The 17,020-nt window shown below is 35.8% G+C and overlaps 1 protein-coding gene across 3 annotated transcripts in view; it reads left to right on the forward strand.

The window, feature by feature from the left end:
* The window catches only part of FOCAD (focadhesin), a 351,817-nt gene that overhangs the window by 285,672 nt on the left and 49,125 nt on the right, over positions 1 to 17,020 (forward strand). For all 3 annotated transcript variants that reach the window (XM_027859022.1, XM_027859023.1, XM_027859024.1), the window contains exons 27-28: positions 1,051 to 1,289; positions 6,931 to 7,020. In XM_027859022.1, the coding sequence (XP_027714823.1) occupies positions 1,051 to 1,289; positions 6,931 to 7,020 (329 nt within the window). The remainder of the gene's footprint in view (positions 1 to 1,050; positions 1,290 to 6,930; positions 7,021 to 17,020) is intronic.

Below are 17,020 nucleotides of genomic sequence, written 5' to 3' on the forward strand. Positions count from 1 at the left end.
TTGTTCTCATGTGGCTATTCCACCATTTTATTTACATTATTATCAATTTCTTTCACCGTAATTACATATAGCATGTAGTGTACATAACTCTAAGTTCCATTTGGAGTAGTTAGTTGTTCTTTTGTAACTAGAGGCTCTTAGGATTTCTATTTTCTTTTTAATTAAAAGGAATTAAGTCTTCATAGAAAATAATCCATCTACTTACTGGGAATCATTCCCACCAAAATTTTGGGAGATGTGCCAATAGTTCTCCACACTAACCATGAACTCTTCCTGCTATTACTGTAGTATTTTTTTTTTTTTTGTTCCCAGTAAATACCTGACTTGATAGAATTCCATTTATTATGTGGCTTAGTAGTCTGCTGCAAGCATGGGTTGCTCAGCTGCTTTTCCTCTTTATTTTTTCTACAGTGACACTTTTGAAACTATGAAATATGATGCAAACTGTCCTCAGTTGGATAGCAAGTGAATTCACACCTTTTAAGGACAGGAAATTTTCTTTTTCTTATTTGCCTTTCAAATAAGATAGTGAGTACTCATTTACTGGGGATCAAAACAGACCCCAAATCTCTTCTCAAATAAGTATTAAATGCTATATGTTTTAATTTTCTATAGTTGTGAGTGAGAACATAAACCATTCCACAGAAATACGTTGGCACTTTTGTAGGAGCCCTGTTGATTAAAGATTTGTCATGCCAGATAGTCTTTTCATGAGGAAAATATTCTTCCACCTAAAGACCTAAAGATAACTAACCTAACTTCTTTTTTTTTCTTCTCTCCCTCGCTTCCTTCCTCTTTCCCTCCTTTCCTTGCTTCCTCGCTTCCTTCCTCTTTTCCTTCCTCCCTTCCTTCTCTCCATTTCTTCTTTCTCCCTCCTTACCTGCCTTCCTTCCTTCCCTTTTTTCTTTCATTTCTTCTTTTCCTTCCTCTTTCCCTTCCTCCTTCCCTCCCTCCTTTCCTTCCTCCCTTCCTTCCCTCCATTTCTTCTTTCTCCCTCCCTCCCTTCTTACCTTCCTTCCTTCCTTCCTTCCCCTTTCTTTTTCACCCTAGAAATCCTACTCTGGTGAAAACACAGCGAGTGCCATTGCTCGTTCCTGTGCTGCCATGGCTTTGTCCCTCCTCGTGCCAGTTTTCATTCTGTCTTGCAAAGAGAAGGTGGAGGAAGTCTTGAGTATGCTGACTGCTAGGTTACCTGGGAAACCAAGTGCAGATGAATCTCAGGCTGTTCAAATCCACATGGGCCTTGCTTTGGGGATGTTTATCTCTCGTTTGTGTGAGGAGAAAGTCAGGTATGGTTGATTCAAATGCTGCTACTTCTTCCCCCTCTGTGATTTAGTATTTGTGTATATTTTGTTGGGATGGAGGAGGGCGGGCACTGGTTGGTCTGGCTGTGTGATTTCATCAGAGTAGAGGTTGTCTGTTTGGAAACTTCCTTCACTAATGTCAATCAGCAGCTTACCTGTAACTAATAAGTCCTATAGTTACCTAGTGCACTGAGAGGTTAATGAGTCACCCTTTGGTCTCACAGTTAATAAGTGTCAGAAGCTGGCCTTGAACGTCTTCTGGACCCTAAGGTCGATTTTCTTCTTACTACGTCATGCAGCCTCTCATCCATCCATACATCTGCATATCCGTGTCTGTGTTGTATGTAATAAAACTAAGTGTTCAGCTATTATTTTGCTGTTCTCAGAGCCTCTAACCTTTAAGCAAGGAGGAAGCTAACACCGTTCATCTCCCAACTTTTTGGTTTTACTCTCTTGTAAATTGAGATGTCCTGAAGTATGCAGATATGAAAATAATTTAACATTTTAAGATCACTTTATATGTTTAGACATACCAATGTATATCAATTTGATGATCACAACGCAGTCTCTAATTTAAGGAAAGTTCTCATAGCCTTTGTGTGGCAACTGTACCTGTATCCTAAATATCATTGTAAATTCAAAGCTAGGGGCACAATTACTGACTGAAACTACATAGTGTACCATCAAAGCATGTAATTCCACTGCACCCCAATTACTACAGTGTTTTGTGTTATAGTGAGTCACAAAAGAACTACATGATAAATGTTTTTTTTTTTAAATCATTGATTCCAGATACGTTTTTGTAATCCTTAGGTAAAAAGTTTCTATGCCTTATTCAGCTTGATTGCTCTCTTTTGGACAATCAGTTCAGCTCTTAAATAGAGGATTCATGAGAGATCCAAGGCTCACGTAGAAAATTCCACCAAGTAGGAAAATTTTCCTAGGAATAGTCATTTCTGATTTCATATTAATATAAACAGATTCTCTGTTTTTAAGCAAACACTAGTGTAGTATACCTTTGTACATCAAGATCATTGCTTCTCAGACTTTTTGATTTCAGGATTCCTTTATATGCTTAAAAATTATTATTTACCCCAAATATCTTTTTATTTATATGGGTTAATCTCTATTGATATTTACAGTATTAGAAATTAGAACTGATAAATTTTTAAATGTTTTAATTTCTTTAAAACAAAACCAATAAATCTATTGCACATTAATATAAAAAACTTTTATGGAAAAATACTATACCTTCTAAAACAAAAGCAAATTATGAGTGGCATTATTTTACATAGTTTTGCAAAAAAAAAAAATTAATGTCTGCCTTAGTAGAAGATAGCTAAATTCTCATTTGCTTTTGCATTCAATCTGCTGTGATACGTCGTTTTGGTTAGAGTATATGAAGAAAATCCAGCCTCACACAGATATGTGGTTGAAAGGGGAAAAGTATTTCTAATAGGTAAATAGTACCTTCGTATTATTATGAAAATAGTTTTGACCTCATGGACCCACCATGAAAAGGGTTTCAGAGATGCCCAGTCTCTGTAGATTATACCCTGAGACCTACTAATCTTGGCTAATCAGAGCCAATTACTGTGAATATATGAAAATTTTGATGATTGAGAGAGATAATTTAGGACACTTTCCTCGAACAATTTAAGGATTAAGGGCATCTAATAGAACACAAGATTTACTTATTGTATAAGCCATCAGGCTCAGTTTTGTTTTATACATGGATGAACTAAATAGATGATGTTACGCTGACTTTGATTAACTTTTTTGTCCTCAATTTACATATATACTAACAGAAATATTGAGGAACGAACAGGAACAAATGAATTTAGGGGAAGCGTTTCATGTTTTTAAGTAATAAATTTGAGCTTTTAGAAAAGCTAGTTTAGAAAAAGGGAGAAAAGCTGAATTGAAAGATTAAGGCCACCTGTCTAACTGTGGATGAACTACAGGTAGAAAACTTGGTTGGTTTAGTTTATAAAGGGTAATTTTTTAATTATATACGAATACCAGGTTAAGTTTTAGAGTCTGTGAAGTGTGGCTGTACCAGCTGGAGTGAGTTGTGTTATTTCTTTAACATGGTTAAATTCTCCTTAGGAGTCTACATTCACCTAATAGTTGAGTGATAAAGTTGCCTTTACATGTGAATTGGGAGATTTAGATAAGTAACTTTATATGAAAGAAGACATTTTTTAAGCCTTAAAAATTTCAGAGGCATTGTGATATAGTGAATGGTGTTGGACATGGCGTTGGAAGAACCAGCTTCAAATCCATCTCTGACACTTGTTAACTAACTGTGTGATCCTGGGCAAGGCACTTAACCTCTGTGTGTCAGAGGCAACTCTCCAGGGCCTATCTTCAGCATTAGGCAGATTGTGGTCTGTGTTGCTGGAGGATTTACCTCATGCTGATGTTTCACAGATCTTAAAAATTTCAAAGTGATTTTATTTTACAGCTATGAAATTAATAGCAAGAGTCATCATCATTCATTTTTGTGACTTCCTTCCTTTCTCTTTCTTTGTTTCTTCCTTCCTTCATTCCTTCCTTCCTCCCTTGCTCCCTCCACCCCTTCTTTCCCTCCATTTCTCTTTCTTTTCAAACTGGACCTATGATTTCTTTGTTGTAAAGAGCTCTAGTGAGAAATTTCCTGTACTCTGAAGATTAGCACCTTCTCTTCAAATTATACTTTTTAGGCGGTTCTTTGACATGCTGCTGAGAAGTTACATGATTTCTCCAGGGTCACATGGCTAGAACATGTTCAAGGCAGAATTTGAACTCAGATTTTCCTGGGTTCCTTTGAGGCCAACTCTCTCTCCACTGTGCCATGCTGTCCCTCTCGCTTTGTTGTTGCTGTTCATTTGTTTCAGTCACGTCTGACTCTTTGTGGCCCCCTTTGGAGTTTTCTCGGCAAAGATGCTGGTGTGGTTGCCATTTCCTTCTCCAGTTTATTTTATAGAGGAACTGAGGCAAACAGGGTTAAGTGACTTGCCCAGGGTCTCACAGCTAGTAAGTGTCTGAGGCCAGATTTGAACTCAAAAAGATGAGTCTCCCTGACTCCAGGCCCACCTAGCTTCCCCTCTCTTTCTTTCAGGTCTTTTAAAACAACAGATCTTAAAATTAAAACTATTACTCATCTCTGGGCAGCCAGTGTTACTCTGGTGGCTTCTACTTTAAGATGAGATACTTAGTGACTTATTATTATAGAGGATTGTGTTCTTATTGTTTTATGGATATAGCCTGCTCAGAATTAATGGCCTTAGACTAGACCCTGGTTAACATAGTACCTTCTGCTTCTTCATAAGCTTGCTTTGCTTATATTTGCAGGATATCTTAGGAAAGGTTACCAGGAAGCAGTCTTCCAGAGGCAACATGTAACACTTATTTAGTGCTTTAATATTTGCGAAATACTTTGCCAATATTTTTTTTCATTTTATCCTCATCACAACTCAGAGGGTGTGGGTAGGAGTATAAATGCTATTATTATACCTATTTTACAAATGGGAAAACTGAGGCAGACAGGTTACATGACTTACATAGAGTCACAAAACTACCAAGTGTCTAAGGTAGTATTTCAACTCAGGTCTTCCATGCCCCAGGCCCAGTATTCTATCCTACATCATCCTTGATTTCTCATTGTTAGGATAATCACAGATTTTATACAGCATTGGCCCCAGTGTTCATGTGTTTCCCTTGTTTAATACATTCTTCCTTTTCATTCTGAGTTTCTCTGCATTGGTACTAATATTTTAACTGCAAATGTGATTTTTAATTCATCTTTTCTAATTTCTAACTAATCTAACTAATCCAATCTAAAAGACCTACCTTTTGGTTCTAACACATTTTTTGACCTTCTTGCTTCATAAAAGACAAATGAAACAATTTGGAGTACATAGTTAGCTAGGTAGCAAAATAATCCCATTTTTCTAAAGGCAGAAAACTCTGAAGGCTTTTGTCTGTGCTTAATTACTCAGTAATAGCTTGAAAGCCAGAATTGCCTCTTGGGGGAACAGGGTTAGAACACAATGTTAACTACTAGGGACAAAAGTCAATTTCATATAAAGATAGTGTTGTCAACAGAGCAGCTTTTTCTCTGAATGCTGAAGGCTGTCTCTATGAAAGAAGGTTCCTTAAAATTTAAGTACTGTTCTGGAATTTATTTAGAAAAATATCTAAGTTGGATTCTGAAATTTTGCACTAAAACCTCCTGAGGCTATCAGTTGATTAGTAAATAGGCTTTGCAGGTTGAGCCCCTTGAGAATTCATTTAGGATGCTCAAGAGTATCTTATTAAAAAAAAAACTTAAGATTTATTTCATTCTTAATTAAGGGTATTGAAAGTGAGGAGAAACACAGTGTGGGTCTTTTGCGGAAAAATGAAATACCCTTCCTCAAGCAAAATCACCTGTTTCTTAGCCTGTGAATAAATTATTAAGAATGCATCCTGGTCAGCTTTTTAAGTGATAAATCATAGTGAAGGTTGTAGGCAAGAATAAGAGTAAAACTGAAGGGACTCCTTGACAATACAGGTGTTGATGAAAATCCAAATCCCTGCCTAGAAGAAGGCAGTAAAAAATTAATTTTAGTTTTTGAGTTACTAGGGATGGCATAATGCTCACCATAACTGTTTTTGGAACCACATTATTTAAGTTGCAAGAAGTTGAAAAGCAGAGAGTTAGACAGGTTATTTCAATTTTCACTTTTTCCCCATTTTTCTAAGACTTGACTGCCATATTAAAAGTTGAAATTGGCATTAGTAGGTTTTATAGGGAAGGGAAGGCATGAGGTGGTCGTGGGGATTGGCAGCCTAGGGAGGTTGGTGGATTTCCAATAGCATTTCACTTGGAGGTTATTAGTTGGCTTACAGGTTGACTTCTACTTTGGTCTTCAAATTTCAATGATTTGAAACTGAATAAACAGCCACCCTGTCCTCAAAATGGAGAAGCTGAGCAAAAGTAAGAGCTTGAGGGTTTATTGTACTATGTGAAACAAAAAGATACAGCATGGCAAAATGGAGAGAGGATTGATCTCATAATCAGAAGGACCTAGATTTGAGTCCTGTCTCTTGACACATACTGGCTGTGTGACCTTGGAGAAGACCCTCTCTAATTGCTCCTAGAAAATGAAGAAATCACAGGCCTAATTTGAAAGTAAAAAGAAGAAAGAGAGAGGGGGACAGAGGAAGGAAAGAAGGAATCTTAAAAGCAAGTGGTGATGACTTATTATTCATTTCATGGATGTAAAAATAAAATGATTTTGAAATTTTTTTAAGATCTGTGTTTTCATTAGCATGGGGTGATCTTCTGCCAACACACAGACTACAACCTGTCTGTTTGTTAGGAGAGAAGTACTGGAGAGTAGTTGCCTCTGGCACAAAGAAGATGAGTGATTTGCCCGAAATCATATAGCTCATAAGCCCTGTAAAGTTCAAATGGATTAAGGCCTCCTTTATGATTTTCTGTTTACAAAGAGGACTAGATTTTATTCTATGGGAACAATTTTTTATAGCTATTTTAGCTCTTCTAGCAAAACACTTACAGTAAATTTTAATATGTAAGGAGTGTTTAGGTAGTTGAATGATTTTCAATGATTATCTCTTTTTTGCTACCCCTTTTCAGTGATGTATCTGGCCAACAGTTGAACCTTCTTCTGATGACATCTTTGGATGCTTTGGAAAACTGCTGCTTTGATACCAGTCTTGAATACAAGTATGTTGTTTCTTTTACCTGTACATCACAAATTCAATGCTAAGGATTTCCCATGCTGCTGCAAGTCTTGCATGTTACAGTAAAACTTATAAGGGTCTGTCATTATTAAGAAATTATAAAACTTTCCTTTTATCAATTTTTAGACTATAATAGCTAACATATGGAGTCTACTTGTACAAAAAGATTTGTACTTTGTGGAGGAGGAACACAGAAGTTCCTTTTAACTAAATTTTACCTACTTATATAATCTCTTTTCACTCAAAAGTACTTACTTCCTTTTTATACTTCAGTATGTCTTCTTGAAAACTGTTCCTGGGGAATGTGTGCACAGGATCTGATCTTTTCAAGGCCTCGGCTTTTGAGTGTGAAAATTCTAGAGTCTTTCAGTTTGAAAAAATACATACACTGCAGAAGGACCAAAATAGAAGCAAACCCTACATGATCATAGGTTTTCCGCAACCCCTAAGATCACCATTCAAAAATTTATTAAATTCTAGTCAAGATGAGGTGATATAAAAATAGAGTTAAATCAGTGTACTTCCTTCCCTTTCAGAGACTTTCAGTCTAGATAACCATCACATGGACTGATACATTAAAATCAGACAGAAGGAGCAATGGACAAATAGATAAATTCAGTATCCCATTTGGGAGGAAAGTAGCTGAGTGCATTAGGTGGATGGTGATTGTAGGAATTGCTCAGATGGGGTTAAAATTGAGGAAATTGTCATTACTTTTCCATTTTGATAGGAAAGCTTCAGTGGAAGAACTAGAATTTTTGAGAATGTTTGAGTAAAGGTAGAGGGTGGAAGCTTCATGAACTAGACAGGTAAGGTTACTCAAAGTATATTCTTTGGCATGAGAGAAGTCTCAGAGTTTAGGAAGTAGGATTTGAAAGCATAAGATTTAAAGTAAAAAGGACCCTTAATGCAGCATCTCTTTATTATATCAAACTGAAGAGTATTGAGTAAATATATTTGAGTATAATGTAAATGCTTAGCTTTACATTCATAAGGAATGCTTTTTAGGAATTTATTTGTATATTTGGATCATCAGGATATTAAGTCTTGTGACTCAAAGTACTTGGTTCATTGTTATATTTCATTTTTGGCATCCTGTAAATTGAGTTACTTGGGGAATATATATAGATATAGATATCCATATCTATATCTATATAGTGTGATCTTTCTAAGGTCTTCTCATTGTGTTTAACCCACATAGAAGTCTTTATAATGTCACATCTAGAATTCATTCATTTGTAAAATTGAAATGCTCTTCTGCATAATCAGAATGTGAATACCTTAGCCCTTGATAAACTTCCAGTATGGTATATGTCTCCTATGGAAATTTGAGTTTAAATTCAGCAAAGCAGCTTTTAATCAGTCAGTCAACAAACATCTATCAAGTGTTTACCATGTACCAGGTACTGTACTGAAGGATTGGGATACAAAGAAAGGCATAAACAATCCCTGGCCTCAGGGAGCTCACATTCCAATAGGGAAGACTTTTATACAAACAGCCATGTACATGCAGGATAGATGCAGGGCAGACGGAAGGTCATCTCAAAGGGAACACACCAACATTGTCATGTCCAGAGCATCATACTGAATGCTGGTGAATAGACAAAGAGAAATAAGATGTGATCTTTGATCTCACAATCTGGTAGGGAAAAATATGTACAGATAATTCTAGTGCAAAAGAGAACGTTAGTGCACAACAGAGGCACAAAGGAAGCCCTGTGAAAGTTCTGAGGAAATGTGACAATTTCCAAATAGTAAGATTTCATGTAGGTAAGGTGGCATCAGAAATGTCTCCTGGTGGGCGTGTAGGATTTCAGCAATCTCAGACTGGGGTGGCATTAGAGTGATGACATCTGAAGCAGTCTACGTGGTCTGTGAGGGATAGCCAGGAAAAGGTTCAAATCCATGAAGAAGAAAGAGAAAGCTAAGATTTCATGTAAAATTAAGTAGTTGATCATTGGCATTCTGGATGTAAACACAAGTCTCTTACTCAAAACTTAATTTTTTTTCCTACCACACACCATGCCTTAGTGAAATGATTCATATAGGGTGTGGTTACATCTCTTAGGTCGTAATAATAATAACAAAAAATAGCATTTATGTAGTGTTTTAAAGTCTGAAAAGAGATTTACAAATACTATTTTATCCTCACAGCAACTCTAAGGGGTAGGTGGTGATATTATTTCCATTTTACATATGAGGAAACTGAGCCACAGTCAATAAACATTAGAAAACTACTTACATATATGCCAGGCATAGTGCCTGGCCCAGAGTAAGTGCTTAATAAATGCCTTTTTTTTTTTTTTGCCTTGTCTATGCCAATGAAATTCTCTCCAAAAATGAATAAATAATAAAGTAAGATTATGTTGTTGTTCAGCTGTTTCAGTCATGTCCAACTCTTTGTGACCCCCTTTGGGGTTTTCTTGGCAAAGATATGTTTTACAGATAAGAAACTGAGGCAGACAGGGTTACACAGCTAGTAAGTGTCTGAGGCAGATATGAACTCACCAAGATGAGTCTTCCTGACTCCTAGGTGAGGCACTCTATCCACTGTACCACCTAGCTGCCTAACTAAATAAAAAAATGTACAGTCATATTATTTGGCACTTTTCAGATTAAAATCTCTTCAAATATTTCTCTTTGTTGCTTTGTACTGCTTTCTTAATCAATTCTTCCTTATCTTTGGCCTGGATTAGTAGGTCTTCTTATTCTGGAACTGTGTGGAAGAAAGAAAAGAAGATCTTGAAGTTTATCAAAAAATTTCCAGCAGGTCCATTTATCCAAATCCTGTTCATCCTCATAGTCCTGGGGGGACATCTTATCCTCTCCACAAAATGCACTGATTATTTCCAGCCACACCAGTCTTTTCCCTCCTGAATTCCTGTCACAGTCAGCATTATTCATTTTAGCCCTTAGTTGTTCTTGATTTGTGTGTGTGTGTGTGTGTGTGTATTTTTCATATGCATGTATACAAATGCATATTGTATATCATGATGTGTAATAATATATTGTGTAGAGGTGTGTTTAGGGAAAACATGATTAAATAAGAAAAGCAATTTAAAGCACGATACAGTATTTTATTGTTTTCCATTAAAAAAAGTATGGTCTGCCACAAAAGATACCTCTTCCTCTCCTTTGGGCCATTTTAGTTCTAGTCAACTTTTGAGGATTCAGGTCTTGATAAGCTCATTGTAGCTAAGCACATCATCCCACATTTGAATGAGATTGTATGAATCCAGAAAGATCTTCTCTTTAGTGAGGTTGCAGGAAGGTTTCTATGAAGTGTTTAATAGACTCCGGAGAGAACAAGAGAGTGATTTCAGAATTCACCCAGAGCAAGTTTGACATGCTTCAGTAGATGTGCTCCTGCTGACATTACTGAGCACCTGGGCTTTTAGAAATTGCAGTTATATAGCTTATAGCTTACTGCCATCTACTGGAACCTTAATATGATACTGTTGGTGCCCTTATACCAATTGATTCTAAATGGAAAGAAGAGTTCTATTACCAGGTCCACACTGTGTTCCTTGAATGAAGTCATGCTACTCTAACAATAATAACCACAACTGGGTGCAATAGAGGCAGGACAGTCTTTCTCCCCATCTACCCTAAGGAGACCCTCTGCTTTGAACCAGGCTCAGTTCTGGGGGAACTCTGGCTTTTCATGAACTGGGCTAGCCTCCTTTTTCTCATGCTCTTCAGCTCTCTAAACCTCTACCCCAGTACCCTGGGACCTATTTAGCTAGGATTGCCCAGAGTGAGGGAGTAGAGAGGTACCTGGTATATATTGTGAATCAGGTATAGAGCTGATATTTAATCCTTACCCTGAAAAGAAATGCTAAATACAAAACACTTGTAAGCACCCATTGACAGAAAGATTTAAAGGTAACTTATTGTAATTACCATACAATTCTCTTCTTTAGACTGTGAACTCCGTGAGAGCAGAGACTGTCTGCTTCCTCTCTTTATATCCGTAGTGGGCAATGCCTGCCCACTTAGTAGGTGCTTAATAAATGTTAATTGATTAACTGAACCCATATATTGCTTATTTTATATACTTTGTTGCTTCTTTTCTACCCCATTAGATTGTGGGAAGGGACTATCTTTTGTCTTTCTTTTTAACCCCAGTGCTTAACACAGTGCCTCGCACATAGTAGGTGCTTAATAAATGCCTACTGATAGACTCACTGACTTTCTTAGGACACTAAGGCCTTAACCTTTTCAGAAAATACAGTTTTCAAAGCTGCTAATTGGGCTGTTTATATTCCACCTAAGCTCTGAACTGTTTCCTTCAAAGTCCATATCATCTGGCAAACCAAGCCAGAGTTGGGTTCATTCTCTTTTTGATGTTTATCTGCTCTGGAGTAGTTTCTGGGAATTCCTCCACTTAGCACAAGTCATTTCCTGCAAAAGGACCCAAGACCACCAGACCTCCCTGAATGGTCTCTAAGCCTCGACATGTCCATCTCAGCCTTGATATCTATTCACTTAAGATCAGGAAACATCAAACACAGGCTTACCTAGACAGGACATGAGCTTTTGCCATTATGTGTTTGGCAGTTTATTATTTTTGAGTTACTTTCCAGAAGCAAAAAATGCTAGGGAAAAACAGCACCAGTGGTGGTCACTTCCTTTTTCAGGGTCCATTGAGTCTGCTTTTCTAGTTCAGCGGCCAAAAAAGGATTGCTTTGTCATCTCCCAAGTACCAAGCCTTGCTCAACTCTGAGTCACACTCCTAGCCAAATGGAAACAGCTGGGGGTTAGGTCATCCCCAAAACACCCAAGTCCTGAACTAACACATGTGCTCTGCCAGATTTAGAAAGGATGCTTTTGCATATGCTTTGTTCTATCTCTGTACTATCTGCTGAATTGAGTACATTTTGATTAATTCCTTATTGAGCCTTTACATAGATATTTTGTTGGCTTATTTGCCAAGAATTAGAGAGTTAGATTGATGTTCAAATTCTTGCCTTGGTCATTTTGGAAAAGTTTTATAGTTGTGTCATACAATATTAACAGTGCATACATATAAAGATTACACAGCATTGTCAGCCCTTAGAATTCTTTTGTAGAGATGATGCTTCAGCTGACTAAACTCGCCATTTAAGTGGTTACTGGCATATTATCTGGTACAGTTTGAGACTTAGATCCTTGTTATTGCTAATTAGTATTTTTATACAACACTCAATTTAGCAATCATAAGGTCCACTATTGTCTGTTTACTGTACTTCTTTTTCTGACCATATTTTGTCCTTTCTAAGATGCTTATTCATCAACACATGATTGCTCTTTGTTCTTGTGGGACAGAGACATCTGTGGACAAAAATCAATCCCAATTGTGTGTGGTCTAGCAAAAATAGGAAACTGAGGATAGAAACAGACAACTGACTATTAATGTTAAACCGAATGCCTTAACACAGAAATAAAAGCCTTAAGGTATTAGGGAACTTGAAATTAGACAAGATTAACTCAGAAATCAAGAGGCTCTTTTCCTGTCGTACCTTATGAACACTGATTATAAGCATAAAGACGTAACTTAGAAGGTCATATTCATGAATGAATGATTTCATAGAAGGAGATTGACTATGAGAATAAACATAATTTGTTGAATTTTAGGTAAATAAGAATTAGAAAAAAATGTTTATAGAAGCAGGTCTTAGGACAGATGTACCCATTTCATATGGGGATAATGGAAATTTCAATATAAATTTCAGATTTTCTGTATTTTTTGTAGCACAGAATCCATCTTGGACATTTATTAGTTTGTAGGGAAGTGAAATACTTTTTTTTCTATAGTAGTATTTCTGAAATTGTTCTGTGGAACCTCTGGGATTCTAATACATGTAGTTCCAGGAAGAAAGACACTTTAATTTAGACATATCCTTTGACTATTGAGGGAATAGTACTTGGTGTTAATATATTTGGATCAATTCCCTGTTCATTTTGGACATCATACTTTTATTGGTGATATTTGATATAAACATTTTTTCCTTTTCATTGTTTTTTTTCTAATGCTGTATTCTATTGATTTTATTTGTGAAAAGCTTTTAAATTTTATGTAGTCTAAATTGCCTATTTTGTGTTTTATGACTCCTTTGATCAGTCAATAATTCTTCCCTTAACCTTGGTTTTTATGTTCGATCTCATTCACTTATCCATTAAAAAAAAATGTTGTGAGCTTTTTTATTCAGGCTGCATACCCATTTTGAGCATACTGTAGTATATGGTTCAAGATATTGGGCTAAACTGAATTTCTGCCAGATTGCTTTCTAGTTGTTCTTATCAAAAGAGAGTCCTTCTCCTAGTACTTCATGCTCATGGTTTTATTAAAAATTGAACTGTTTTCACTTGCATCTCTTTCTTGTTTATCTGTTCTGTTTCATTGACTTACTTTTCTATTTGAGGTATGGATATGTGTATGTATGTGAGATTTCATTTGTATATGGACCTCTTAGGGAGGAAATTCCATCTACCAGTACCGTTGACCTATTTCTACCTGCTCTGCCTTATAGAGTTGCTTTGTACACTGCATGTTCATATGACTTGCCCAAGGTCACATAGTGTATGTCAGAGAGAGATAGGTCTTGAGCTTATGTCTTCTGAAACCCCAAGGTTATGTGACTCCACTTCTCTTCTCTTAATTAGCTTTGTTTATTTTTTTTAAAATTAGGTACTTTTATTTTTTTCTCTTTTTCTTTATCAAGTCAACTAACAGTTTATCAGTTTCAATTAGTATTTTTTTTTTTTGGTGTCGGGGTTAAGTGACTTGCCCAAAGTCACACAGCTAGTGAGTGTTATGTGTCTGAGCCTGGATTTGAGCTCAGGTCCTCCTGACTCCAGGGTCAGTGCTCTATCCACTGCAACACCTAGCTGTGCCCCTTCAATTAGTATTTTTTAAAACAATAGTTCATAGTTTTATTTATCCTGTTCCGCAGCAGTAATTTCAGTGAAGGAATATATAACATCGTTATAAAATTTGAAGATGACTCAAAGGTAGGAGGGATAGATTGAATTATGGTTTTAGGATCCAAGAAGATCTTTTTGGCCTACAATAATGAACCAAGTGTAATAATGTAACACTTATTAACATCAATATGGAGCACTACAATTAGGTTCAGGAAATTAACTGAAGAAGTTAAAATAAATAGCTAACCCACAATGTGTGCGAAAATATTCTGGGTGTTTCAATTGATTTCAGAGTTAGTTTGTAAAGAAGCATTTATTAAACATTTACTGTGTGCACAGGCACACTGTGTTAAGCACTGAGGATATAAAGAAAGGCTATAAAGCTCAATATTTCAACAGTATGATAAGCCATTTAAGAGCGTTAACATCAGTTTAGGCAATGGAGGTGATACACTCTACTCTGCCATGATTGGACCATATCTGGAGGATTATGTTTCATTTTAGGAGCCACTATTTAAGAAGACATTGACAAATAGAAGCCTATCCAGCGAAGGTTAGTAAAAGTATGAGGAACCATGCCAGTTGAGGATCAATTGAAACAAGTGAAGATTTTTTAGCCTAAAGAAGAGAAAACAAAGACCGAAAACATTATAACTCTGCTGTCATTCATAGGAGAGGTTAGGTTTATTTTACTTATTTTCAAGGATCAAAACTAGTAAGAGGGGTAGAAACTTGATAGAGGCAGATTTTGGTTGATTGAAAGAAAATCCTACAAATAATTTGAGCCATCCAAAAGTATAATATGCTATCTCAGGCAGCAGTGGGTTCCTTCTCTTTGGGTGTTTGGATAACCACTTGTTGGGCATTGTATCATAGTATCACAGATTTATAGAAAATTTTACAGAAGATATTTCTAGAAATCTGTGATACTATGATACAATATCCAGCAAGTGGTTGTCCTGACATTCGAAGAGAGGTAATGCGATGTTGACGTTCTGTTGCAGTGTACTTTTGATAATTTGATTAGTTAGCTCTAAAAATATAAATTAATTTTATTGGATTACCATGGTCCAGCCATGGACACTGACTTTCCTTCCAGTTATTTAAGTTGTTCTTTATTTCTTTAAGGAGCAATTTTTAATTAAATCTATGTACATTAATTGTGCTTTGTTAAATTGTCTTCCAAATATTTTATGCGGTTTATATTTATTTCCCACCCCACTATTGTTTCCTATATTTTCTAATTATGTAGAAATACTGTTGATTTTTGAGAGTTTATTTTGTAGCCTGCAATTTTGCTGAAGTTGATAATGGTTGCATTTAGTTTCTCTATTGATTCCTTATAATTTTCTAAGTATACCATCATATTATCAGCCAATGGGAATAGTTTAATCTCTTCATTGCTTATTTTTATGCCTTTGATTTCTTTCTCTCATCTTTGCTAAGATTTTTAGAACTTCATAAAATAATGATGAGAGCAGAGTCCATCTTTGCCTTCTTCCTTTAGTTATTGGGTAAACTCCTAGTGTATCCTCATTGCATATAATACTTGCTTTTAGTTTTAAAGAGGTATTTTTTGTGATATTAAATAGGATTCCTTTATACCAATGCTTTGTAGGGTTGTTTGGTTTTTTTTTTTTTTTTGAAACATTAATGAAGGTTGTACTTTGTCAAGGCTTTTTCTGATTCCATTGAAATGATTGTGCAGTTTTGGATGTTTTTATTTTTAAGATGATTAATCATTCTGATTTCCTAATGTTAAACCATTTTTACATGCCTGGTATAAATCCAGCTTGGGGATAATGAATGATTTCTTGGATAAATTGCTATAGTCTTTTTGAGATGATTTCATTTAAAATTTTTTATTTGATATTCATTAATGATACTGGTCTATAGTTCTCTTTCTTTGCTTTATCTTTCCCTGCTTTAGATGTAGTTAGGACTGTATTTGTCTCATAAAAGGAGTTTGGTAGAGTGCCTTCTTTCAGGATTTTTTAGAATAACTTTTGTTTGGTAGGTACTAATTGTTATTTTAAAGCTTGATAGAATTCTCCTCAGAGTCCATTAGGACCAGGGGTTGCATCCTCTCTTCCTTCACCATTCACTCTTTACCCTTTGCCCTTCACCCTTTGGTAGTTCTTTTATAACTCTAGTTCCTTTTTGAGACTAGATTTTTTTTTTTTAAGATCTCTATTTGGTTTTCTGTTTCCTTAGAATCTTTTTTTATTTTTGAAATAATTCTGTTTTTTTGTGTTCTCAGTTATGTTGGCATGTAACTGCATATTAGGTTCTGATCATTCTTTTTTATTTCTTCTGGTTTTGTTGTAATTTCATCTTACTCTTGCCATTTTGTCAATTTGATTTTGTCCTTTTAATCAGATTGGTAAAAAGTTTATTAATTTTGTTAATCTTTTCAAAGAACTAGCTTTTTTTGTTTTATCACTGCCATTGACTTTTACCTGATTAAAAGATTTGAAGTGGGAGAGACCTTTTTTCTATATATTCTGTGCTACTTACTCTTTCTTACATCAAGAAAGAAATAGGGGAAAAGGTTTCTCACTTAAGCACTTTGAATAGTGAAATTCTCTCTTACATATCTGCCTCCATTTCTTTCTGAATAACTGTAAGAACCAATGCTTAGCTGTCTACCTTCTTTCTTTCCCTTATTCTAATGTTGAAATTACATACTGGACCATCCCAAATGTTTTCTTATTCATTTCATCAATGAGGTTCAGCCCAAGAGGGGGCATTTCTTAATCATGTTTTTGTGTAATATGTGAAGTTAGGTTAATAATAATAATAACTAGCATTTACATAACACGTAAAAGTTCGAAAAACACTGTACATATATTATCTCACTTAATCCTCAAAGCAACTCTGTGAGGTTGGAAGCTATTATCATCCCCATTTTACAGATGATGAAACTGAGGCATGCACCAGTTAAGTGACTTGCCTAGGGCCACACAGCTAGTATGTGTCTGAGACAGAATTTTAATTTTTTTCCTGACTCCAAGTCCAGTTCTCTATCCTGTGTGCCACCTAGCTGCTTAAGAATGCTTAAACTAAAGAAGCAATTG

The sequence above is a fragment of the Vombatus ursinus genome, unplaced genomic scaffold (genome assembly GCF_900497805.2).
Source record: "Vombatus ursinus unplaced genomic scaffold, bare-nosed wombat genome assembly UNPS02014158.1, whole genome shotgun sequence".
Taxonomy (NCBI): Eukaryota; Metazoa; Chordata; class Mammalia; order Diprotodontia; family Vombatidae; genus Vombatus; species Vombatus ursinus.